Source organism: Quercus lobata, chromosome 3, assembly GCF_001633185.2.
Source record: "Quercus lobata isolate SW786 chromosome 3, ValleyOak3.0 Primary Assembly, whole genome shotgun sequence".
Lineage (NCBI taxonomy): Eukaryota > Viridiplantae > Streptophyta > Magnoliopsida > Fagales > Fagaceae > Quercus > Quercus lobata.
Window position 1 is genome coordinate 53,665,086 of NC_044906.1, and position 25,181 is coordinate 53,690,266.

At 34.7% G+C, this 25,181-nt stretch overlaps 2 protein-coding genes across 3 annotated transcripts; both read left to right on the top strand.

Moving 5' to 3' along the window:
- The first annotated feature begins 1,434 nt into the window (after positions 1–1,434).
- On the top strand, positions 1,435–14,182 carry LOC115982234 (endoplasmic reticulum metallopeptidase 1). 2 transcript variants are annotated; one of them, XM_031104775.1, is made up of 21 exons: positions 1,435–2,031; positions 2,270–2,355; positions 2,506–2,607; positions 3,043–3,149; positions 3,235–3,335; positions 3,916–4,003; positions 4,434–4,522; positions 4,672–4,811; positions 4,913–5,075; positions 5,198–5,333; positions 5,515–5,611; positions 7,028–7,157; positions 7,328–7,387; positions 7,483–7,601; positions 9,111–9,235; positions 11,211–11,435; positions 11,651–11,811; positions 12,421–12,584; positions 13,175–13,257; positions 13,347–13,432; positions 13,523–14,182. In XM_031104775.1, exons 1-21 carry the CDS (start codon positions 1,816–1,818, stop codon positions 13,664–13,666), a joined length of 2,622 nt encoding a protein of 873 aa, XP_030960635.1. In that variant the 5' UTR covers positions 1,435–1,815; the 3' UTR covers positions 13,667–14,182. The 2 variants fall into 2 exon arrangements, with proteins under 2 accessions (XP_030960635.1, XP_030960636.1); XM_031104776.1 differs by having other exon boundaries at positions 1,947–2,031; positions 2,256–2,355.
- A 1,339-nt stretch (positions 14,183–15,521) lies between these two features.
- Positions 15,522–17,714, top strand: LOC115981065. Its single transcript, XM_031103250.1, has 4 exons — positions 15,522–15,719; positions 16,770–17,008; positions 17,112–17,541; positions 17,658–17,714. The coding sequence occupies exons 1-4, from the start codon at positions 15,522–15,524 to the stop codon at positions 17,712–17,714; spliced, it is 924 nt and encodes a 307-aa protein (XP_030959110.1).
- Positions 17,715–25,181: the final 7,467 nt, after the last annotated feature.

The window sequence follows — 25,181 nt, forward strand, 5'->3', positions numbered from 1 at the left end:
AGTATTTTCTCTTACGTGTCTAGGCATTTATGAAAAACAGAATTTAGACTGATTAGTCTTTGTAATGTCATATGTAGACTTATTGCCAGAGTTTTAGCAAATCTTTTAAATTGTGTCCTCCCGCCCTTTATCTCAAAGATCCATAATGCATTTGTCTCAAGTCATTTAATTATTGATAATATCTTAATGGCCTTGAAACATTTTACCATATGAAAACTATAAGAGACAGAGTAGAATGAGGATTCCTAGAAAAGATAATGCATAAAACGGACCGGATTCCATAAAAAATGTATCTCCCTTGTTATGGAATGTGTGAGAACAGTATCCATGCATCAAGGGAACGAGGCAAATTGATCCTCTATCCTTTTATCTTTTTTCATCATGCTCTACTATGTAAAGCAACCTAGGACAAGCTTACTCGCCTTTTCTTTGCGGACAATAGTCTCTTATTTTGTAGGACCACCCCTTCTAAAGTATACACCATCAACTAAATATTGGCCAAATATGAGAATGCTTTAGGTCATAAAGCTAAAAAATGAGAGGACCACAATGTTCTTTTGTTGGCTCATAGAGACACACATGAAAGAACTAAAGGATATATTGGGACCCAATCCATCACCAAATATGAGAAAAATTAACAGTGCACTCACCATTTTTGAGTGGCAATCGGCATTATCCCACCTTGTTTATGCAAGTTAGGCCCAAATTAGAAAAATTGGCTGGCCGAGAACTCAGTCGCTCACAATAACAACTACTACTTACTTCTTATAATGAGAATGTAATGATAATGTTATAAAATGATTATTTCATCTTATGAAAGAGAAGCTAATATATTTTACCTATATTGTTTTCATATTACTAATTAATCAATTAATTCATTTTTAATATTTAAAAGAACAAAAAAAAAACCTGTGGGCTAATCCGGATCTATGTAGACCGGCAAAATTTGCTAAATAGCATGTTTTTAGGAAAAAAAGAAAAGAAAAGTAGCACAAAGACAAAGTTAATTAGTTAAGTTTTTTTTTTTTTTTTTTTTTTTTTTTTTTTAACTCAAGTTTGTCAAATTCGTGTTTAGGTTGAAATTTGAGTTTATCAAACTTGAGTTCCAAAAACAGTCTACTTCGCTAATTAACTTCAATAGTTCAGTTGCATGCTATTCACCAAATTTTTTTTCTAAAATGATACTACTATTCAGCAAATTTTGCCATGTAGGCCTGTCACCGGTTTGACCCAACTCATTAAGATTATTTTAACTGAGTTTGACTTACTTTTAGTACTTTTTTAACTGGATATCTCATTTTATTTTAAATATAAAATGATAAGTGATAATGAATTTTAATTTTTATATTTTATTTAGTTAATAGATGATGTGATAATTCCTCCAGTTAACGAAAGTTAACCAAACTCATTTTAACCCAATCACATTTATGACTTAAACTTCCAGAAAAAGGACCGAAAGAGATTCCTTAAATAAAAAAACAAACAAGGTATAACTTGTCAAAAACACTCATTTTCGTAAAGTTGGTTAAAACCTCACTTGGGGAGAAGACAAACGAAACGTCGTGGGAGGTGCTGACCATTTGTATTTATCCCATTTGTTTACGCATGTAAACTCCGCCAACAAACAGGAACACATTCAGGCTACATTTACTCACTTTGTCACCCTTTCTTTCTCTTTCTCACTCTCTCTTCCCATTCCATAATCAAATCACTACAAATCACTATAAAAAAGCCTTGTTCTCTCTCTGTGTTTTCATTGTGATTGAGTCTCTCTCTCTCTCTCTCTTTCGGAGCTGAAAACCAAAAAAAAGAAAAATGGCTCTGATGAGGTTGAGTAAGGGGGATATCTCTGGGTTCAAATTCTTGTTCGCTTTGGCGATCATGTACGGTCTCATGACGATGCTTGTCCACCCTATTCTCCACATGAAGTTCGTTAAGCCTCTTGGGATCGACGCGCCTCTCGATCGCTTCTCCGAAGCCAGGGCTGTCCAACACATCCGCGTTTTGTCCGAAGATATCGATGGCCGCCAAGTGAGTCTAAATCATTTCTCGATACCAATAATAAATTTTTTTTTTTTCTTTTCAATTCTTGGTTTTAATTTCTAAAACCTCTGTTAATAAATTTTATGTCCTGTAGTTTGAATTTTGAATTTTAATAAAAAATGGCCGGTGGGGCCAGTTGTGAGGCGAGCTTTTCCTTTAGATTATAAAAAATTATGTTTTTTTTTTTTTGTTTTTTTTTTTAAATTTATAAGTAATGGGTTGATAGGAAGGTCGAGCTGGTCTGCGAGAAGCTGCTGATTATATCAAAGGACAGCTGGAAATGATAAAGGAGCGAGCTGGATCAGATATTAGGTCGGTTTTTTTTTTTATAATTTACTATGTTGTGAAGTAATGTACATTCAATGTTTCTGTGTGATTGTTGGGTTTACTAATTGTTGGAGTAAATTTGTTGGTTATCTGAGTTTAACAGTTTGCAGTGTTTGTTGAATTATTTATTTGCAGAATAGAAATTGAGGAGTCTGTTGTTAATGGATCCTTCAACATGATGTTCTTAGGGTACAGCATATCTCTGGGTTATAGAAATCATACAAACATCGTGATGAGGTAACTATAAATTGTTCTGATTGAATTTGTATTGGTTGTTGACTTTGCATTTATTGTGCTAATCCTGGAATTTATATATCGGTGATCGATCAGCCATAAAACTACTGGGCCCCACTTTCTGCATTAAATATACTATCACGAGAAGCACGCAAAGTTTCATTGTTTGATGCTATTAGGAAAAATTTAACTATAGTGGGGATAAAATGGAACATTTTGACTTATGTAAAGGTCGAAAAGAGGTTTATTGGGATAAAATGAGGAAGTGTTAGGACAAAGACACAGATGATATAAGATTGGTTAAGTTTGAAACATGTAAATTTACTGCATTCTAAGAGGAAATTTGTTTGTCTGCGTAAATTAACATTACTTAAGAAAAAAAAAAATGACTGCAATTTTGACAAATATCACTAAGGATTTAGTTTTGCTGAATGACAGGATATCACCAGCAAATTCACAGGACAGTGACCCATCACTTTTATTGAATGGTCATTTTGATAGCCCGCTTGGTTCCCCAGGTGCTGGTGACTGTGGTTCATGTGTTGGTGGGTACAATGAAAATTTACACCTATTGGCCATTCTTGCTGGATTCGTCTTTATTTTATTTTATTTTTTTCCTTTCTCTTGTAGCATCATTGCTGGAAGTAGCAAGGCTCACTGTAGACTCTAACTGGGTCCCACCTCGGCCTATTATTTTTCTTTTTAATGGTGCAGAAGAACTATTTATGTTGGTAAGGCATCATGGTTGTGCTTTATTTGGAAGAAAAATGATTTTAACTCTGTCTTTCTTTCTTTTCTTTTTTTCTCTTTCTAATAAATTTTTTTTTAAGTATGCACTTCTCCTGGTGTAATGTTATTTTATTTAGGCTTTGCCTCATGATATCAGCAGCATGGTTGAAAAGGATTCTGGCTGTAGTAGATGCAAGTGATACTATTTTATAAATGTGCAAGTTGGATGTGTTTGAACTTTAATGTGCTCCACCTGTTAAAATACTATTTTTTTTATACTTCTATTAAGGAGGATGTATATTACAAATTAACAGAAGTGAGAATGGCCTGATGCTACTTCCTTGACAATTTTCCTTTTCTTGGGAGATTGAATAAATGATGGTGTTAATTAGTTAAGAGAAGCAAAGCCAACCATCACCATTTCAGCTATGAAAATTATATGGTTATATATCTGACAGTTATTTGTTTTTCAATTAAACTTATGACATGTTGGTTTGTTTATGTATTCTCGTTCACTTTGAATAAAATTATCATTACTTATATATATAAAAAAGTGTTGTTTGTTTACTCCTTCTGTTTCAGGCTGCACATGGTTTCATGAAGACACATAAATGGCGTGATACAATTGGAGCTTTTATAAATGTGGAAGCATCTGGTTCTGGAGGCCCTGGTAGGATATGATTCAGTGCCAATATTATTTTCTGAAAATTTTATGCTTAATATGGCTGTATGCAAGAGTGCAAGTCTGCAACTAACTGTTTGGCAAACCTTTTCCTTTTGGTGGATTAGGGCAATCTATAATGTAGAAAACGGACAAACCAACTTTCTTCCAATTGTAACCTCAACTAAGTTAAAAATATGGGTATATTTTTGTGCTATGAAATGCTTGACAAGCATGGTCAATGAAGGTGACCTGTATTAACAATAGATATCAGCATGTGCTTAATTTCTGCTCCTGATAACATTTTTATTGAAATAGAGAAACAATTCGTATATTGAGAACTGTCGTCTTTGTTGATTGAGGATAACAACTTCCCATTCTATATTTAGCTTTGTGGTTCCATAATGCATTGCTGATTTTTGTGTTGTTCAATTTACAGACTTGGTTTGCCAATCTGGACCTGGTTCATGGCCTTCTCGCATCTACGCTCAATCAGCAGTGTACCCAATGGCTCATAGTGCGGCTCAGGTTTTTATTACTCTCTCTCTCTCTCTCTCTAACTAAACTTATGACATGTGTTTTCTTTTCCCCCTGACATTTTATGTGCTTTTGCTGCAGTTGTCTTCTGTTTCGGTAATAACTGATTTAATTGCAAAGGATCTTTTTGTTATATGCAGGATGTTTTTCCAGTAATTCCTGGAGATACAGATTACCGAATATTTTCCCAAGATTATGGCAATATTCCTGGGCTGGATATCATCTTTCTCCTTGGTGGTTATTTTTATCATACCTCCTATGATACAATTGAGAAACTATTGTATGCATTACATGTGCTATTTTGGTACATATTTACTTAATTGGAATTTTTATGTTATTTCATCCTTAAACACTTCCTCTTATACATCCAAATGTTTCCAGACCTGGGAGCATCCAAGCACGTGGGGACAATTTGTTCAGCATAATTAAGGCCTTCACCAATTCTTCTATGCTACAAAATGCCCGTGATAGAGAATCTTTTGCTCCTACTGCCAACAATTACGTGGATCAGGATGTTTTCTTTGATTACTTAACATGGTTCATGGTATGCTTTTAAATTCTGATTTACAAATCTGATTATGATAGATTTGTCTTCCTACAAGTGTAATCTTAAGTGACAAATAACATTGCTTTTGTTTTTTTTTTTTTGGGTGCTGAATCTTTCAGATAGTCTATTCAAGAAGGGTAGCTCTTATACTTCATAGTATTCCTATTGCCATCTTCCTTACTATGCCCTTATTTTTGTGTTTGCTGTATTCTGGATTGCGTTCTTGGTTTGCAATCTTCTGTGATTTTACAAAAGGTAAATTGTCACTGCTGATTTTTTATTTAAAAATGTTTCCTGTGGCTGACATTCTATGGTATGAATCTTATTATAATATCTTCCTGTTAAGAGTTTTGGTTTTTTTACTCCATATTTTTCTTATTTAACATCGGCGCCACTGGAAGATTTTTGGTAACTTTGTCAAATTGTAATTTTTCAGGACTGCTGTTCCACACTACTGGGGTTATACTTGCAATTATTGTTCCAATTTTATTTTCGATCATAAGATTGCTGTTCTCTAGTCATGCGATGAGCTGGTGGGTTGATATCTTTTTTGAACTACTTCTTTCAATAAATATTAAATCTTCTTAATGTTGTTTTTTATATAAATATTGAAGTATTAGCTTTTTGTCCATGCATTATTTTTTAAGGTGTAGCTTATATGAGTTTGAAATCCCTATACTGATTGATAAAATCGTATTTGGTATTATTTGATCTCAAGGAACTTCATTTCAGCCTATAACTAGAAAGTACGGATATTTCATTTGGGGTGCCATACCCATGTTGGACACGAGTCACGCCTAGAACACTTTTGTACTCGTGTCCCAGTCATGTCCTTTTTTCTTTTTCTTTTTTTTGAAAATTTTTGGGACACAAGAGGGACTCTTTATCTTTTATTTCTTTTTAGTTTTAATCTTGAACACTTATCTGATTATCTTTTATTTACTCTTTTAGATCTTATTCTTGATTTGTATTCTAATTTCTAAACATCATATATTAGTCATGAATTCACTTTAGTATCCTTTATTACTCTTAAATTGATATTTGTTTAACATTATATGAAAAATAAATGTTTAACAATATTTAAAAATAAAAATATTTAATAATTAATTAATATAGGTATCATCCCCACTATACCCGTGTCTTAATTATTCAAAAATTACTGTGTCACCATGTTGTACCCGTGCCTATATCCATGTCCGTGCTTCACTGGCTTATATAATCTGTTGCCATCATTGAAAGAATTTTTCATTGTGCATGATTATACCCTCTGAGTTTCTCTATTTTAACCTGTGGCATATTACGGCTATTGGGGAAAATCATGGCATATGAAGTGGCCTAGTAGTATGTCATATTGTTTGTGCCTTTGAGAGAGAGAGAGAGTAGGATTCAATTAAGCACAAAGTGATAAAGTAATTGCAAGATTCCAGATGTGTCTCTAAATAATAAGTTTTGTTTTTGAATTCCAAGCCGATTTATCATGTTAAACTTCTTGAAACCTCTACCAAAAAATAAATAAACAAATAAACTCCGGATCTTTGGAGTGGCTCTAGTTTTATTTGAAGATCAAGTTTTACACTTTGGTATTAGTGCATTCCTCAAATATTTGGAACATAGTCTTACTTTTGATGTGGACATTCTGGTGGGAACAAAATCATCATTTGTTTGAGGATACAGAAAGCTCAGGGACTCGATTGATAACATTGTTTACTGGATCTTTGTTTGATCGGTCTCATGCATGGGGTTTTACTAATAGTATCTCCTTCTCTGATTTTTGAGAGTCGTTTCCTTTCTCTACATAATATTTTTTTGTAATTCTTTAGATTCCTTTATGTTCATTATACATGTATCTGAAGTAGTATTTTTTCAATAAAATTTTTGTTTATTTATAAGAAAAAATAAGTATCGGTGCATATGCAAGGTTCTTCTTGACATGCTGGATTGGAATGCAGGTTTGCTCATCCATACTTGGCTTTCATGATGTTTGTCCCCTGTTCACTTGTTGGTCTGTTAATTCCAAGAATCTTTTGGAGTTGCTTTCCTCTCTCTCAAGAGGTTTCAGTTCTTAAAACTTCAAGAGAGGTAAACTTCTATTTGAATATTCTCAAATATTCCTTGGTAAAGACCAAGTTCATCATGTAATTCTTTCATAGATTTTTCATTCTATCTTTTTTCCCCATTTAAGTGTATAAACCTATAGCAGATTCTCAATGTGGTTGTCTTAGCATTAACCTTAAATTTGAATCTTGTAGGCACTATCTGATGAAGCAAGATTTTGGGGAGCATTTGGTTATCATGCTATATTTACATCGGTATGTTGTGCACTGTGATTAGTTTAATTAGTAAATTTCAAATATCTTTCTATAGAGAAAATTTTAAAATTTCTAAAGAACCTTTGTAAAAACAGGCTTATCTTGTAGCTGGCTTGAGTGGAGGCTTCTTGACTTTTTTCCTGTCTGCTTCTATGCTTGTTTCATGGGTTTCCTCTCGCTTGGCAGTCAAATATTATGGATGCCAATTGCTCAGGTACCCATATCAATGTCAGTCAGTTTGATTTCTTTCTTTTGCAATGTCAATTCTTTTAGCTGTTAATTTGGAAGTCAATTATGTTGTGGCTGGTTCCTAATTGTTTGTATAGAGAAACTCTTAATTTATTGGGTGAAGGTCTTGTATATCTACTCTTTGGTTTTTTGCAATCCTTGTGAATATTGGTTCTCAGATCCTACGTCACCTTTGGATGCTTGGTTAGCTTACAAGTCCAATGGGCTTCAGCCTAGCCAAAGAAAGAAGTTGTGCTTCCCTGCAGAGGGTTTGTTTGGTTGGAGGGGTGGAAAAGAGGGAGCATAGAAAATGATGAAGGGATAGAAAAGTGGGAGAATAGAAAAGATTTAGTTTTCTCTCATATGCGTTTGGTTGGAAGGATGGAACAGTTGAGAAATGGAAAACTCATTTGTTTGGTTGAGAAGAAAAAAATGCAAGGATAGAAAATGAAGCTGGTATAAAATTGACTCATACACCCTTATTAAAAAACTGTGCTCAATTAAAAAATAAACAAACAATCAACCAAAAAATAATAACCCCACCAAGTGTATTAAAACAAAAATCATGCCCAATTAAAAAATAAATTAAAGCAAAGAAACATAAATAAATAAAACCCCAACAATGGCCAGTTAAAAAATAAAAGCCATAATAGCAAACATGATATACACCCATTTAGCAAAGAACAAAGAAAAGAGAAAAAGAAGAATCTGCAAGTTACTTTTACTACTGCACAGGGATAGAAGCTAAAGACAAACAAATGAAGAAAAAGACTAAAATGGATGAGAACAAAAAGAAGCTTGTAACAAAGAAGGGAGTAGTTTTGTAAAACCAATTGGACCAGTTTTCCACCCTTGTTTTTTCTCCATTTTGGAGAGATCAATTTTTGGTGGGTCCATGGAGAAAACGCTTGGGTTCCACCAAAAAATTTCTATCCTTTCTCTCCTTACCAAATGCAGCCTAAGTCTTTGGCTCATAAGTTTGGAGTGTGGGGAAAAGAACTATGTATATCTAGTGGGGATAGTGATTAGATGTTGGGCCTCGGTGTGATGGCAAGTGCCTCCCTAAGTCCCACCCAAAGCAATATGTTGCAGGTTCGAGTCTAGGAATCAGCCTCTTCAAAAAAATATGAGTGCAAGGCTACCTACCAATCGCCTCTCCCAAAAAGTTTAAAACAGGGAGTTTTGTGCACTGAGTACAACCTTTAGTAGGGATGGGATAGTGAGTATAGATTATTCGTACATCCAGTTTATAGTTGATTTCTTTGCCCATGGTGAAGCTATGAATTTGGAGTGCAACCTTGTTTTCTCTCTCTTCCTCTCCAGTTTTATTTGCATGATCTCTTAGTTGATTTCTTCTTTGAAAATAAATCCTTCATTTACATTTTCTTGTATGCATTGTTCATTTTCTCTCATTAGTTTTCTATATCCTCCGCAACGAGTTAAAAGTAGTAGCATATTGAACATTGTGATCTGATTAAGATTTTTATTTTTTCAGGTCAACAGTTATTTACATAATACCTCTAATTCCATGCCTTACATATGGTGTTTACTTCGGGGGGTTTCTTGTTCAATTTGTGATTGAAAAGATGGGCATGGTGGGTGCTGTTCCACCCCCTTACGGTTAGATTTTCTAAACTTTTATCTCTTTTTTTTTTTTTCAGCTAATGATATATTAACCTTTAATTTCCAAAAATCTTGCTATTGTTTGAGGCATGAACCATAGCAAGACTGTTTTGTTAAAATCATAGAAGACTGAAAATGCAGTTTTGTTTGCATAAGGTTTTTATATATTTTTTACTTTTTAGAGATGAGTTTTCATCCCTCAATCCTGCTCAGGATATATTATCACTTCCTGAACTTAATTATGGCTGCACTAATAATGAGTTGCATCCCTCAGTGAGCACTTGGATAGATGTGGCACTTGAAGTTAATCAAATGGATTTTATCACTTGTTTGACAAATGAACTTTACCTTACAGTTAATTTCTTTTGTATTGGGAAAACTGTATGAACTGGTCAATTCATGTGTTTATGACTCTTATCCACTGCTTCTGTTCTGTTGTGCTATGGTCAGTGGATTTATTCATACTAATCTTATGAAAGTCCGTCTGTTAGAAGTTTCAAGATATTCCTTTATAGTTCTTTTTTTTTTCTTTTTTCTTTTTTCCGTTCAATCAAATTTTATTAATTGTCAAGAAGAAGAAAAAAATGACACTTTTATGGTTTTGGATGGAAGCATTTAAAGAGAAGGATTTGGGTTTCACTTTTTAGTTTAAATGATATGAATAGAGTATGAAACAGCCAATTGTTTTCTATTTATGAAATTTATGGATGGATTTAGCTCTGTTGATACAAGAATTTAAAATTATTAGGTATAATAATATGGTAACAACAAGCCATGACCCAAATATATGGGGTTGGCCATGGATCCTCAGTAGATTAGTTAGGGTTAGCCACATGTATTATTTTCCTTTATTCTATTCTATCTGAAGTCATATTCCCTATTACGGACAAAGTTTGGTTACAAACTTGGTTATGGTCTAAGGCTACAACCTCACTCAAGATCTTTTTATTGGATTTGGTTACATTTTCTTTTTATATCCTTTATGCTTACAAAATTTCCAGAATATCAAAGATCAATAGCTATGTCATAAATCAAATGTTTAAATTTCTAGTTTTTGTAGTCTAAAATTATGCATAAAAAATAAGTTTATGGATCAAATAGTAAATAACATCCTATTGGCACGAAATTTAACAAGAGTGTTCAAAATATAAAAATCATGCAATCCAACGATTAGATTTTCAAAATATGTAATCATGTTAATTTTTATAGCAGGAGTTTTAGCCTTAGGCTACAACTAAGTTTGTAGCCAAACTTTGTCACTCTGTTACTTTCTTAATTGATTAGTCCTTTTTCTTTTGGATAATTCGATAGTTGGGAGGGGGGGGGGATTTGAACCATGGATTTCACAATTGGAAATATCAAGAGATGTCAACCAATTGAGCTACAAGGCTATTGGCAATAAGTCTTTTTTTATTACTTCTAATAATGTTATTTTGGTTATTTCTCTACATTTTACACTCCCTCACTTGGATCAACTCACTCTTTCTTACCGGTGCATTAATCACTCTCCTCAAAACCTGACCAAACCATCTCAAGTGACTCTTCCTTTTCTTTTCATCAATAGGAGCTACCCATATCTTTAAGTGGATTTGTCATTTCAAATCCTATCTTTTCATGCATTTCCACCTATTCATCTTAACATTCTCATTTTAGCTATACTTGTTTTATGAATATTTTGCTTCTTAACAGCCCAAAATTTAGCACCAATTACAATTGGTTAGGGAAAAATTCTTAAAGCTCAGATTATCATGTGTTGTTAAATTCATATCACACAATTTATACAGGCAATATTCTTCAAATCCCTTGATTTTGAATCCTCAAATCCAATTACAACCTAAGCTGTCTTATATAATCCAAAAAAATATAAGGCAGTTCAAAGTCAATAATCCAAAGAATTTATTATGTGACATTTGTTCATGAGGCAACAAATAGTGATGGTAGTTAGTAATTACTATCAGATTTTTTGTTTCAGGGTATTTTCTTCCAGATATTATGGTGGCAGCAACAATTGGAGTTGTAACTGGTTTGTGTGTGGGCCCCCTACTACCTATATGTGGTAATTGGTTAGCAAGCTCATCAGTTCTGCAATTTTTGCTGCATCTTACTGTGCTTGCCTTGGCTCTGTCATCGCAATTCTTTCCATATAGCAACGATGCACCTAAGAGGGTTGCTTTTCAGCATACATTCATTACTGCAGGTACTGCAGCCACCAGTATTTTATATATTGAATGACTTTTGTACTTTTTGAAAGCTTTTCAAACTTGATTATTTAAATACTACATTTGATAGTGTTACACTTTCAGCCTGTAAATTTAAGTGTTAGTGTACTTAATTGATTTTGGAATTAAACACCCCCCCCCCCCTCTTTTGTTGGTCCTGTCATCTAAAAAAATTGTACTTCTGGATTGACAGATGCAAATCAGGTTGTAGACTCCACGTATGATTTTTCTGTGGTGGATTCCAATTCTTTACTTTTCGTTTTCAAATATGTACCTGAAGTGGCAAAGGAATTGCACATTGGTTCAGAGTTATCTTTTGAAACTGCAATGTCGTCTCACCAGGAGAGTTGGATGGTATGTATGATTTAAGATGGTCTTCTATCCCTTGGAAAGGAACCTTTTACATTTCAAACTCGTAATTACTAATTTGTCAAGTGACAGTCCCCTCATCCCTGCCAACAAAGCCTTGTATACCTACAATAAGTCAATATTCTTCTGTTTTTTTGAGATGTAAAGTAAACCATGAGAGTCATTTTTTATTAGAATGCTAATTTCCTGCTAAAGAGTTCTTACTCTCTCCCCCTCTCCCTCTCCCTCTCCCTCTCTCTCTCTCACACACACACACACATCCACCCATTATTTTAAGGTTTGTTGACCAGATCTTTTTTGTTGCAACATATGGTTATGGGATTGACAAAAGCTTCTTTTACTTCTCATTGATGCCTAAGCTGGTCTTTTGAACACCTGACCTCAGCCACAATAATAAAATAAAACCTAAACACCTGGCACAAATACTGGGGTTTGCCATTCTTTATTAAATTGTAAAAATGATTTATATGAACCAAGATACCTTGCATAAGTTGAAGCAATTATTACTTTCAATTAATCATTCTATATTAATTTAAAATCATGGTTGCCAATAGATGCAATGTAAAATTATCAGAGGATCTCTCTCTTTTGCAGGCAACATACCCAGTTACTTTTTTGTTCTCAAGAAGCTTGAAGTTCCCCACAGGAAGCAATGATGTTTTGAAGCAGTATAGACATTTCCCACATTTGTCTGAGTATAAGCCACGTACAATTTTTAGCAAAGGATCTCGAAGAGTATACTTGGAACTTTCCTTAGGGTGAGTGGATTGAAATGCATGTGTTATCCATTAAGTTATATTTATATGCATGACATTGTCATAGTTTACTATTGAAAGCCATAAATATTCATGATTTTCAATTTTTTTTAATAAAATAGTATAGATCTTTTTATTAAAAAAAGTATAGATCTTATTTTTAAAAAAATGGTTTATTACAATTCTGATGGGCTTGTTTTCTAAAAGACTATTCGTTGCTTATTTATTTTGCACAACTAGGCAGACCGCAGACATTTGTATCCCTGGAATCTTGTTTCATTCATGTATAAATTTATAGTTCTATGTACAGATGCTTGTCTACCCCATATTTGTATATTTGTTAGTCCAGAATTTACAATGTGATATCTGATGCGTTTAGAAGTCAACTCTTTTTGTTTTGCATGACTGGTGTATGATTTATATGCACCCAAAAATATGGGAAGAATTGAAGCATAGGACGAAGTGTATACAATCAAAAACAAAACAAAAAAAATTTACACGGTTGAAACATATAAAATGAAACTAGTGGACAATGCATTATAAATTATGTTTCCAGTTGTAATGTTTAAACTTATGTGTTGTCTTTCTTTCAGTTCATTAGAGGAGATTTGGGTTACAGTCCTTAATATTACTGGTCCCTTATCCGGTTGGTCATTTGCAGATAATATTCTTCCAGGTATGAAAATTTTTTCCAACCCCACTTTGGTTTTGGCTTAAATTATTTCTCATTGTAGTAGAAATTTTACCCTTGTGAAACTGGTACAGCTCCTGAAATAATTCGTGGTTGTCCACCTTCATATATATTGAGACTCAGTGGAACCAGCCACGAGAATTGGACCTTCTGGTTAGAGGTATAGTTTTGATCACTGTTAGCAGTTTCTTTTCGTCTTGATCTTTCTTGCAGCCATTGATAATCATGTTCAACTTTGTGATTTTTGCAGGCTAGCAGTTCTGAAAAATTAAGGGTGCAAGTTTCTGTATTAGACCAAAATTTATTTGGTCCGGCAAAGAAGTTGAAAAGCCTTTTCCCTGACTGGGTGGATGTTACTGCTTATTCTAGCTTTATTTCCAATTATATCTTTTAGCTCCACAATGGCAGGGTTTTTCGCAAGCCTGCCAATGCATTGGTTGGAAAATCAAATCCTGTATGAGATGGTTTAATTAAAAATCAATAGGTTTCAAAATTCATCTGATTTTTTTTTTTTTTTTTTTTGTTTGGCTGAACACTTCATTCTTCTCCATCATGCCAATAGTAGGACCAAGACCAATGCCGTAAACCCTCACCAGCTCCCACGGATGTATTTTTTTTGTCACAGTATTGTGACTAGTTTTATGAGAAGATAGAACTATACTGAAGGGACAAATAATAATGTCAGAAGGTCTTGTATACCCATGACGGCAGCATTGCCAAGAAATTGCAACAAATGATTGATGTAGCTGATTCCATAGTGAAAATTGTTTTGATTCAGGAAAATTTTAAAGAAAAATTTACATTGATGTCATTTTATTATTTCTTTTCTTTTCCCCTCTTCTCGGGGGTAAAAGTCACTGGCATTTTTTAGATATGTAAATTGCGGGAAAATACCACTAATATTTATTGATATTACACTTTGCCCATCTGTGATTTTGCCCGAAAAACACTTTGCCTGCTTGAGGTTTAAAAATTGGCACTTTACCCATCTGTGGTTTCGTCTGTTAGGGGTCCGTAGCCTACCAATCCACTTGCCGTTACTCTAACACCTGTTAAATGAAAAACATAATACAAACTAAATCAAACACCAGAACCTATTCAAAACAAACATGAGAGGCCACTCTTTCACTCTCTCTTCAATTGAGCCACTCCATCAAGATCATTTACTGGAATTTCTTGATAGATTTTGAGGAATTCCTTCCGGAGTTAATTCTAGGTACATTCTTTAACCTAAGGCTTTTAATTTTTTTTTTAAAATTAGATGACGTTAATGTGTTACTTTTGTGCGTTTGTCAATGTATGTGCATATTCTGGTAGGAAATGTTAGAAATTTTCAGCAATAGCTTATAAATTTATATATTGGTTAATGAGCTAAAAGTTGCTAATTGTTTGGTCTTTTTCTGTGTGGTGTTCTATGTGGACCCTAAAAATCTTTTTGGTCTAAGAAAAACATGTGTACATGTGGGCTATGTGGTCCATTTCCATGTGGTTGTCTCCCAAAAGCAAAACAAACACTTTTGTCTATTAACACTTTTGAAATTTAAGCAATTATTTATATGCAGATGGCTGATTTGAATTTCATTGTTGAGATTAATTATGGTGGCACCTTTGTGTGGAACCAAAACCTAGAATATGTAGGTGGCAACATAGCTACAATTGAAGATGTTGACCTTAATAGGCTAAGTTTTTGTGAAATACAAGATATGTGTGAGAAGTTTGGGGCACCTAGTACAAGTACATATCATTATCTAATTCCTAGAGGTAAATTGGAGCAAGGCTTGAGACTAATAACTGGAGATGATGAGGTGTTGTATATGTGTGAAATTCATGTTGCATGGCTAATAGATAGGATAGTATTATATGTGGAAGGTAGTGAGAAGCCACTTGTTGTTGAAATACTTGGACAGAATGTAAAAGGTATTGAGGAAAGGGTGGTAGAAGGTGATAATTTAGATTATGATGATGATGCTAATGTGAGTGAAGTAGATGAAGAAGTACATGTGGATGGTGAAGGAGATAAAGTGCTAGCAACTAAGCAAAATGAAGGTTCGGAATTTGATTGGTTAGAGGAAGGGTTTGAGGGGCTAGATTTTGATGATGATGTATTTGGGAATATGGATGCTAGGCCATCTACATAGAATGGAGCTGAGGGGAATGGACTTAGGGACACTATAGCCCCACAAAGGAGTATTGCAGCAGCTACTGATGCCCCACATAGTAGTAATGCAGTAGGTAATGATGCCCCATAGATGAATAATGCAAGAGAAAATACTAGTGTGGAAGTCAATGATTGGCTTGAACCACCTGTTGAGGATGACATAGGAAGTTTGGTAGGGTTTAATGATGATGAGCTAGTAGTTGTTGCTTCAACAAAGCCAACGTTTAATATTCAGACTGATATGAGAAAACCAAAGCTGAGGAAGGGAATGAAGTTTCTTAACTCTAAGGTTTTGTTTGGGAGTTCATAAGGGAATGGAATAGAATGAAATAAAACGGATCGAAATTAAAAAAATCTTGTTTGGATGTTTCAAAATAAAAGAATGGAAATGAATAAAATGTAAGTAACATTGTTTGGAAGTGACATTGGAAGAAATAGAATGGAATTATTTTATAATAACATTACTATTATATCCCTCATTTTAAAGAACATAAAAATTTATTCTAGTTTAGGGGAAAAAAATTGTAGCTAAAAATCAAGTTATATATATTTCTATGTTGTAAAGCAATTCACGCATCACATATTTATTGTCAACAAAATAAACATTATCTAAAAATGCAAACAAATATCTTTTAAAAAAACTCTTGTAATGAGTCTTATCAAAACAAAACAAAATAACAAAATAAAGCAAACCTAAATTTGGCCAAGAGATCCCACACTTTTTAATTTTAGGCTTAGACATCAGTGTCAATAGGACACATTTGCGTGGCTTGGAATTGAAAGACTAGCAAACAAAAGAAATACTAGCAGACAAAGAAAGACATGAAACACTAGCGGACAAAGAAAGACTTATTAAAAGACTAGCAGACAAGGAAAGAAAAAGAAAGACTTGTATTCAATATAAAAACTCATAGAATATTTGATGAATCAACGAGAACAGTAGTAGCTGTGAAGAGAACGACAGTAGCAACATGAGCAGTAGAGTGCAAGAATGATAGCTATGTTTTTTCTTACGACTAGTTGAGAAAAAAAGTTGCCGTGATGTGTAAAAAGGGGCTGAGATTAAAGGGGTATTTTAGGATTTTTAACAAAAATTTCATTAAACCTAAATCAATTCCCTCCCATTTCTCCTAATTTTGGGAGGAACAAAAATTTGAGGTTTTAAGAGAAGATGGAGGAATGAGTATTCCCTTCTAACCATTCCATTCCCTCCTACTTAAACTCCCAAACAAAGGAATAGACTTTCCATTCCCTCCACTAAAACTCCCAAACAAGGGGAGGGAAGAATATTCTAAAAATATTCTTTTCATTCCATTCCATTCTTTCCTCCCAAACGAAGGCTAAGGTGTTTATGGAGGTTTTGAGAGAATATGTTATAAAGAAACTTGTGGATATCTGGTTCAAATTGAATAAGAAGAACAAGATATTTGTCTATTACAAGAATGAGCATGGATGGAGGAGTTATGCATCTACAGTCAGTGGGGAGTTGACCTTCCAGATAAAGACAGTTCATCCTGAGTGCACCTACCCTAGAACCTTCCAACATAGCCAAGTGACATCAGCTTATGTTGCTAAGAAGTACGTGAAAATTTTTAGCAAGAACCCTAATTGGACTACAGCTGGTGTGCGACATCATGTGAGGTAACATTTCTGTTGACATAAATGTGAGTCAGGTGTATAGGTCTAAGAGAAAAGCCATTGATTTGATTACTAAGGATGAGTGGCTACAATTTGGGAAGCTGAGAGACTATGCAGAGATGATAAGGTTGAATGATGCGGGAAGTAGGGTTATTTTACAAACTAAAATGGAGGATGAAAATTCCCAACTAAAATTTTGGAGGATGTATATAAGGTATAATGCACAGAAGGTTGGATTCTTAGGAGGTTGTAGACCAATCATAGGATTGGATTGTTGCCACCTAAAAGGAAGATTTGGTGGGCAAATTTTGTCTGTCACAGCTAAGGATGAAAATGATAATATTTTTCCAGTTGCACTTGTTGTTGTTGAACAAGAGAACAAGGACTCTCGAGTTTGGTTCCTTCAACAGTTTTTAGATGACAATGGGATTCCAAAGCAACTAAATTTGGTATTTATCAGTGATAGGCAGAAGGTATAAACTTCGTATGTTCATATTACTAATACATGCATGTGTTTAGCTTAAACCTACATGTGTTTTGATTATTCATATTACTAGTATTGTTTTCTATTGAATTCTATGTGAAACAGGGATTTATTCTTGCAATTGAGATATTGTTCCAACTGTGGAGCATAGGTACTGTGTGAAGCATATTTACAATAACTTTGAAGTTAACCACAAGGGGTTGGAGTTGAAGGATGCATTATGAAGATGTGCTGGAGCCATAACTATTAGAGAGTTTTAGAGGAAAATGCAGCAATTGAAGGATCTAGAACCAAGGCTTAGGAGTATCTTGCTGATATTAACCCTGCACAATGGTCTAAGTCTTATTTTACCAGTAGGGCTTTAACTGACTGTCTAGCTAATAATTTGAGTGAATCCTTCAATTCCATGATTTTTCCTACTAAGGACAAGTCCATCTTAGCAATGTTAGAGTGGATTAGAATAGGTTAATGATCAAACTCTATACAAAGAGAAAAAGTATAGAGAAGTATGCTAGGAAAGTGTGTCCAAATATTCATGACAGCTTAGAGAAGTTAAAACAAGAGTGTGTACCTTTTTGTGCTACTCCATCTGGTAGGTTCATGTATGTAGTTGATAATGACCGTGAAATGTATGTGGTTGATTTGTCAAATAGGACATGCAGCTGTAGGATATGAGATTTAACAGGAATCCCTTGCAAACATGGTATTGCTGGTATTTTTAAGAACCTAGAGAAAGTGGAGGACTATGTACATCCTTGCTACCTAAGGGAAACATATCTTCAAACTTACCAGGAGATTATGCAACCAATGTCTAGCCAATCAAAATGGGTTCAGACTGGACAACTTGCTCTTCTTGCCCCTCATGTTTACAAGCCACTTGGTAGAGCACCTGAGCTAAGGAAAAAAGCCACTGATGAACCAAGGAACCCATATAGAATTTCTAGACTAAACAAGACTATCAAATGTGGGAAGTATCATAAATAATGGCACAATTCAAGAGATAACAAAGCTGTCATTATTGGTGAAACTGCATGGGAAAGGAGATAAAGGCTTCAAAAGGATAAAGCTATAAGTATTTTTAGACTTCAACCCTAGTCACTTGGCATCTTGCTTCACATATGCATCAATATTTTTGTAACTTGTGATGCTATTGTATCAGCACAGGGAGGTAATTCTGCAAATAGGACCAAGAAAAATGCTCCTGAAGCAAGGCCTCAGCCTACAACTCAACTTGCATCCCAAATTGCATATCAACCTTTTGCTAAAACCTCTAGATCTTAGCCTTTGTCCTCACAACCAGCTAATAGAGTTTAAACTCCATAAGCTATAACTAGGGCCCATTGATACTCTTCATCTACCCAATTAAGCTTTCGTTTTCCTAGAGAGACATGGGATTCTAGACCATCATTAGGGGTGTATACGGTTCGGTTTGGTCGGTTTTGGAAAGGTTTTTTGCACCACACCTATAGGGTGTGGTTTCACCCTATGCTTAACCGCACCTCACTTTTGGAAGATAAAAACCGGTCTACACAAGGTGCGGTTAATCTTAGCGGTTCGGTGCGGTTCGTTCGGTTATATGGGCTGGATTTTTAAAAATTCCTATTCTAAGCTTTGGGATTTTAGGCCTTTAAAAAATAGCATTTTGAGCCCATTATGACTTCTTTTTAACTAAGCCTTTCTTTATCAAGTTTCAACCACAAGAAGACAACTCCAAACCTATCACCAGACTCAACATTCCAAATCAAATACACAATTATAGAGTATCAAGTCTCAACTATAATACAACTTAAATTCAAAATTAAACATGTATTTATTAAATATATCAACACATTAATAAATCTAAACCTGTCACAACATTCCAAATCAAACACACAATTATAAAGTATCAAGTCTCCAATAACAAGAGAATTCCAGCATGGCAGCAACATTAACATTAATTTTTCTATCATAGTAATCACATCAAATATAAGCAGTAGCACACCCCCAAGGAGGGGGAGTAGTGCAGCACTACAAAATAGTCAAGTAGTGCTTAAGAAGTACCATACAAATATACATAATGGATGTTGGACCAGAATATACAATTGATACACTACACAACTACATATTTTTCACAAAACATGGAGGCAGTCTAGTCTACTAAGACTAATAGTGTGTTTGTTTAGTGCTTGTGTTGTCATGTGTGCATTTAGTAAACAAAAATAAAGTAGAGAGCAGCAAAGAAGCATCAAGCCAGCAGCCACCAACCAACAGTAGCCCAAGCACCCAAACACTCCTAATTTGGTCATCTCCATGATTAAGTCAGCAATTCAACCACAAAAAATTTCTGCAATCAGCCAGCCAACAACTCCAACTCCAAATCATCATATACAAAAAACTTCATCCCTACAATGTCAATCCCCAAAAAATAATGATAAGTAGAAAGTAGAAAGCAATACATGACAATTAACAACATTACAAATGGCAGCCAATAAACATAAGCAAATTACATAAAATTTTAAGTTACCTTAGGTAGCTAAGTCCAAAAAACAACCCCACCTTCCAAATCAGTCTAAAACAGAATCTGTACCCATAATGGGTTTTGGTGCAAGCTCTAAAAGAGGGGGGGGGGGGAGGGGAAACAAATTGTATATAAATAATAACTCACAAATAAATAAATAACAAAAAAATACAAGAGAATTTATAAATAACAAAAGCAGAAAAAAATTTAGAAAAAAACATAAACACATTACCCGATTCAAGTTCATAGTTTTCCACTTCATCAATTGCCTCTCGTAGGTTAATTAGTTCAGTTGAATCCTTGGACCTCAACCAATTTTGTATACAAATCAAAGCTTCAACAGTATTGGGAGACAATGAGCTACGGAAAGGATCCAAGACACGACCCCCTATGCTAAATGCAGATTCTGATGCAATGATAGAGACGGGAATTGCCAAAACATCACGGGAAATTTGAGAAAGGATCTTATATCTTAAAGAATTCACCATCCACCAATCAAGAATATCAAAGCCTTCCGTCTCCGGATCTACACTAGCTTCTAACAAGTATCGGTCCAATTCAAATTTGCATTTAACACTATCCTCATCTGCTATATGCTGTTTGTAAATGTTATTGTACCTCTTTATCCTCTCTTTTGCACTACCAAAGTCACTTAGCATGGAGGACATGGTAGCAACATCACTACTACCAAACTCACTAGTCCCACTAGCACTAGCACCATATGGGGTCCCCATTGCTCCACTATAGTACTTGTACAATCTATTCAAAATTTCCCTAACTCTCAATCCTAACTCATCAGCCTTCTCCTTGTCATACCATTGTTTAAACCAAAATCTCACATATTTCAATTTATATCTAGGATCAACCACAACAGCCACAAACAACATCAGATTTATCCTATCAACACTTCCCCAATACTTTGTCATACTTCAATTTCATTCTTTGTGCCATACCCTTTAACAAAGGATCACCCCCACCATTACACAATTGATTTAACTGGTCTTGAAGACTAACAAGCTCATGGAAATACACATTAGTAGTCACAAACAAAGAACCAGAAAATCTTAAAGTTGCCTCATAGAACATACCAAGAAACTTTGTAAAAAGTACATACCAAGAAACTTTGTAAAAAGTCTTACATTTTCCCAATCTAAAAACCGAGGGGGATCGCTAGATGGATCCTCAAAATAATGAAGGAAATGCCCATCATCTTCCTCCATCCTCTCAAATGCAACCACAAACTTTAGTGCACTTTCTAACATCAAGTAAGTTGAATTCCACCTAGTAGACACATCAAGGCACAACAAACTTTTACTTTGAATTTTTTCTTTTTCAACACATGCCTTAAACTTCTCAAATCTATTAGAAGAGGATTTCACATACCTCACTACATTACGAACCTTAACAATTGACTCATTAAGGTCCTTTAACCCATCTTGCACAATTAAATTCAAAATATGGGCACAACAACGCATATGATGGAACTCACAACCCAAAAGGCTACCCATCCTCTCCTTTGTTTTCCTCCTAAAATATTATATGGCCACATCATTTGAACTTGCATTATCAATAGTAATTGTAAAAATATGATCAATCCCCTATTGAAGAAAACAAGACTCAACCATCCTACCAATGGTCTCACCCTTATGATCAGGTACTAGGCAGAAATTCAAAATCTTTTTATGATAAACCTAATCAACATCAATATAATGTGCAGTCAAACAAAGGTAATTAAGGTTTTGGATTAAAGTCCAAGTATCAGTTGTCAAACACACCCTTTGACCAGCCATTAAAACCTTTCTCAAACTCTCCTTCTCTCTAATGTAAACTCTAAGACAATCCCTTGCAACAGTAACCCAAGAGGGAACTTCAAACCTAGGCTCTACCTCTGCTATAAAATCAATGAACCCACCATGCTCAACAAACCTAAAAGGTAGTTCATCAACAATTATTATCCTAGCCAAGGCCATCCTTAGTCTTTCCACACTAAACTTCCTCAACACTAGCTCATTACCACCCTCTCCCTCCCCTTTTTTTTTTACTTTGGTAACTCAAAGTGGTTTGGCCTTTATCACGCCTATAGGGGTATTTCTTACAACCAGATTTTATATGAGACCACATGGCAAAGGTTCCATTTCTTTTTGGGTGACAATTATAACTCTTTTTACAATAATTGAACTGGGACTTAGGGTAAAGGGGGTCACATCCCTCTATTTTAGAGAAATGATCCCATATCTTAGAAGGCTCTTTACCACCATTAATAGTAGCTTGTTGAGTTTCTATTTGTGTTTGAGGGGGTGCAGCACCTAATGGTGGAATGGGAGATTGCGTATTTGGTTGATTAGCCTTAACACATGAACTAGGAGTAGACTCAGTAGAAAGGGTGGAAGAAGAAGCACAAGCAGCCATGATCTAATTACATCAATATAAATAACAATCACATATACATAGTAATTAAGGAATCAACAACAAATAAATTATGCAAGCAACCTTTAACTTAAACACGTAGTCATACACTAATTTCAATAAAATACTAGTAAACAAAAACTATACAAGCAACTTTCTCAGTGCTAAAATCACAACATATTAGCATAATATAATAAACTAAAATCACAACAGTATAATCAATCAATAGGATGATCAACAAATAAATTTACAATCTTTGAACCCTAAAAACAAAATCAAACAACAAACAACATGAGTGAAACTTTAAAAGAAATATTTTATATATATATATATATATATATATATTTATATATTTATAACTAAAATCACAACAGTATGATTAATCAACAGGATGATCAAAAAATAAATTTACAATCTTTGACCCTAGAAACAAAACCAAACAGCAAACAACATGAGTGACCCTTTTAAAAAAAAAAAAAAACTAAAACTAAAAAGCAAAATCAAACACAAACATGAAAGTTTGACACAACATTTACATGGTGAACTGCAAATAAAATAAAAAATAATCCTTAAAAGAAAATCAAACAAAAAAGAAAAAAAAAATCAAAAATTGTGAATTCAAAACAAATATAAATAGTATGAGAAAATACCCAGGAACTGTTTAAGCCTTTGAGATTTATTCTTTTACTAGGCTTAAGCTGAATCTTTTAAATTACCCTTGAAATTACAAGAAAATAACCCAAAAAAAAAAAAAGAATCAACAAGAAACATTTAGTGACCATAAAATAAAACTAAAACAAAGTAGGGGTTAGGGTTACCAAAGACAAAAATACATAGTGGCAGAGCCACAGTGGAGAACGGAGATGAAAAGGAGATTGACTGTTGTTGAGGTCCAAAAAAATCACAGCACCCAAGCCCAAAGAAATAAGCACAATGGGCCATGGAAAATGAAAAGAAATGGTAAGCCCAAAAGGCTTGAAGCCCAAAAACATAAAGAAAAAAAGACAAGCCCGAAAGTTTGTGAGAAAAGAAGAAAGAAAAAGAAAAGAAGCCCAGATCAGAAGATTGAAGAATTACCAGCGTAAAAAAAAAGCTGAGTCGGGATCCTCAGAGGCTGCCAAAAGGTTTGGGATCCCCGAGGCATGTAGCACAATCAAGAAAGGATTAAGACAGCTTAAAGGAAAAGCCAAAAGAACAATAAACAGAGGATGGATACGTCCTTCTCAGGTACCAGAGATCCAGCAAGAAAAGAAGAAAACCTAGAGTGACTTCTCATAGCGCAAGTGGACGGTACCTTGGGGAACCAAAATGAAGGGGTATAAAAAGGGAGTAATAGCAAAGGACTTTCGAACCGACAGAGTGGGATTCTGCCCATTTGAGAAAAAAGATAAAGAAGAAGGACAGCCAAAAGCTGAACCGTGAAAAACGTGACCTCAGCGCACTCTGAAATAGGTAGTTAGCCATGGACTTTCGAAGAAACAACACTAAAAGAAAGAAAAGAATGAAGAACAGGGAAAACTGAACCTTCTGGGCGATAGGCACAAAATAGGCTCTGGTACCCAGGGGGCAAAACAGGGGAATTAATAGTTCCCCGGGACTCTAGAATAACACTATAAAAAGGGGAAGGATTGCGAAGAAGAGGGGGAGAGAAAAATTTACAACAGAATCATTAAGAAAGTTCTGTCGAGAAGAAAACTCAGAGAAATTAGTAAATTATCTCCTGGTATCCCAGAAAACAGCCACTATAGCACATACTCGAATTAAAAAAGTATCAAACTTTGCAAGTCTTAGAGGCTTGAATAGTCATCTAAGACTGTAATTTTTGAGCTTACTTGAGCCTTATATCACGTCTTAGTGAGTACACTGTAATCATAATAAAGAAAATTCAATGAAGCATTTCTTATTGATTTGAGGATCCCTAACCATTACTTTGTACATTTGCCATTTGCTTTGCATTACTTTTGCTGTTTTGATTGTTGTTCAATACAAATATCCTCGTTTGCTAGTTTATGTGTATTGTAGGAAGTATGCCCTGTGCACCACTTGATTCTTAAACAGTCCTTTAGCTGCGGTGAATCAAAGCCCAGTCCACCAAATTACAACTATTTGGCCCAGGATCCTTGGGCCTGAGTGCTAGAGAAAAAGCACTCGCACAACTGTCTTAGGTATTAGGAATTTCGTGAGACCTTGAGAGGAAAGTCTTTCTTTGTGAGAGAGTGAGACTGAGAATCAGAGATGAGTATGGAGAAAGAGACTAAAAGCTTGTGTTCTCAAATAGGGGAAGGTTAGGTTGGAGCCTAAGACTGAGAATTTGAGAGGGAAAAACTACTGTTTGTTCAGCGGAATTAGAGTATGGAAAAAAAATTATGTGGCTGAGTGCAAAAGAGAAGAGAAAAATGCTTGGTGAGAGCCTGAAAATCTAAGATTGAGAAGGAAACACTACTAATTGTTTGGTGGGATTAGGGTTTGGAAGAAACATTATGTGGCTAACTGAGAGCAAAAAAAGAAGAGAAAAATGGTTAGGTGAGAGCCTGAGATTGAGAAGGAAAAACTAATTTTGTTCGACGGGATCAGGGTTTGGAAGAGAAATGAAGGCAGCTGTCTAGCTGATGAGTGATGACTGAGTTCTAGAGTCTTGAGAGTAGCAGAAGTCTAAAAAGTAAAGATGAGAAATGAGAGCAGCTGAATAGGAGGAGAAAAGACATCTGTGGTTGAGATCACAAGAG

Coding starts and splice junctions, on each gene's coding strand:
- LOC115982234 (XM_031104775.1), top strand. CDS start 1,816: ATGGCTCTGATGAGGTTGAGTAAGGGGGATATCTCTGGGTTCAAATTC. Junction 4,812..4,912: donor GATACAATTGAGAAACTATT/GTATGCATTACA, acceptor AAATGTTTCCAG/ACCTGGGAGCATCCAAGCAC. Junction 7,602..9,110: donor TATGGATGCCAATTGCTCAG/GTACCCATATCA, acceptor TTATTTTTTCAG/GTCAACAGTTATTTACATAA.
- LOC115981065 (XM_031103250.1), top strand. CDS start 15,522: ATGAATAATGCAAGAGAAAATACTAGTGTGGAAGTCAATGATTGGCTT. Junction 15,720..16,769: donor TGAAGTTTCTTAACTCTAAG/GTTTTGTTTGGG, acceptor TCCCAAACGAAG/GCTAAGGTGTTTATGGAGGT. Junction 17,542..17,657: donor TTATCAGTGATAGGCAGAAG/GTATAAACTTCG, acceptor TATGTGAAACAG/GGATTTATTCTTGCAATTGA.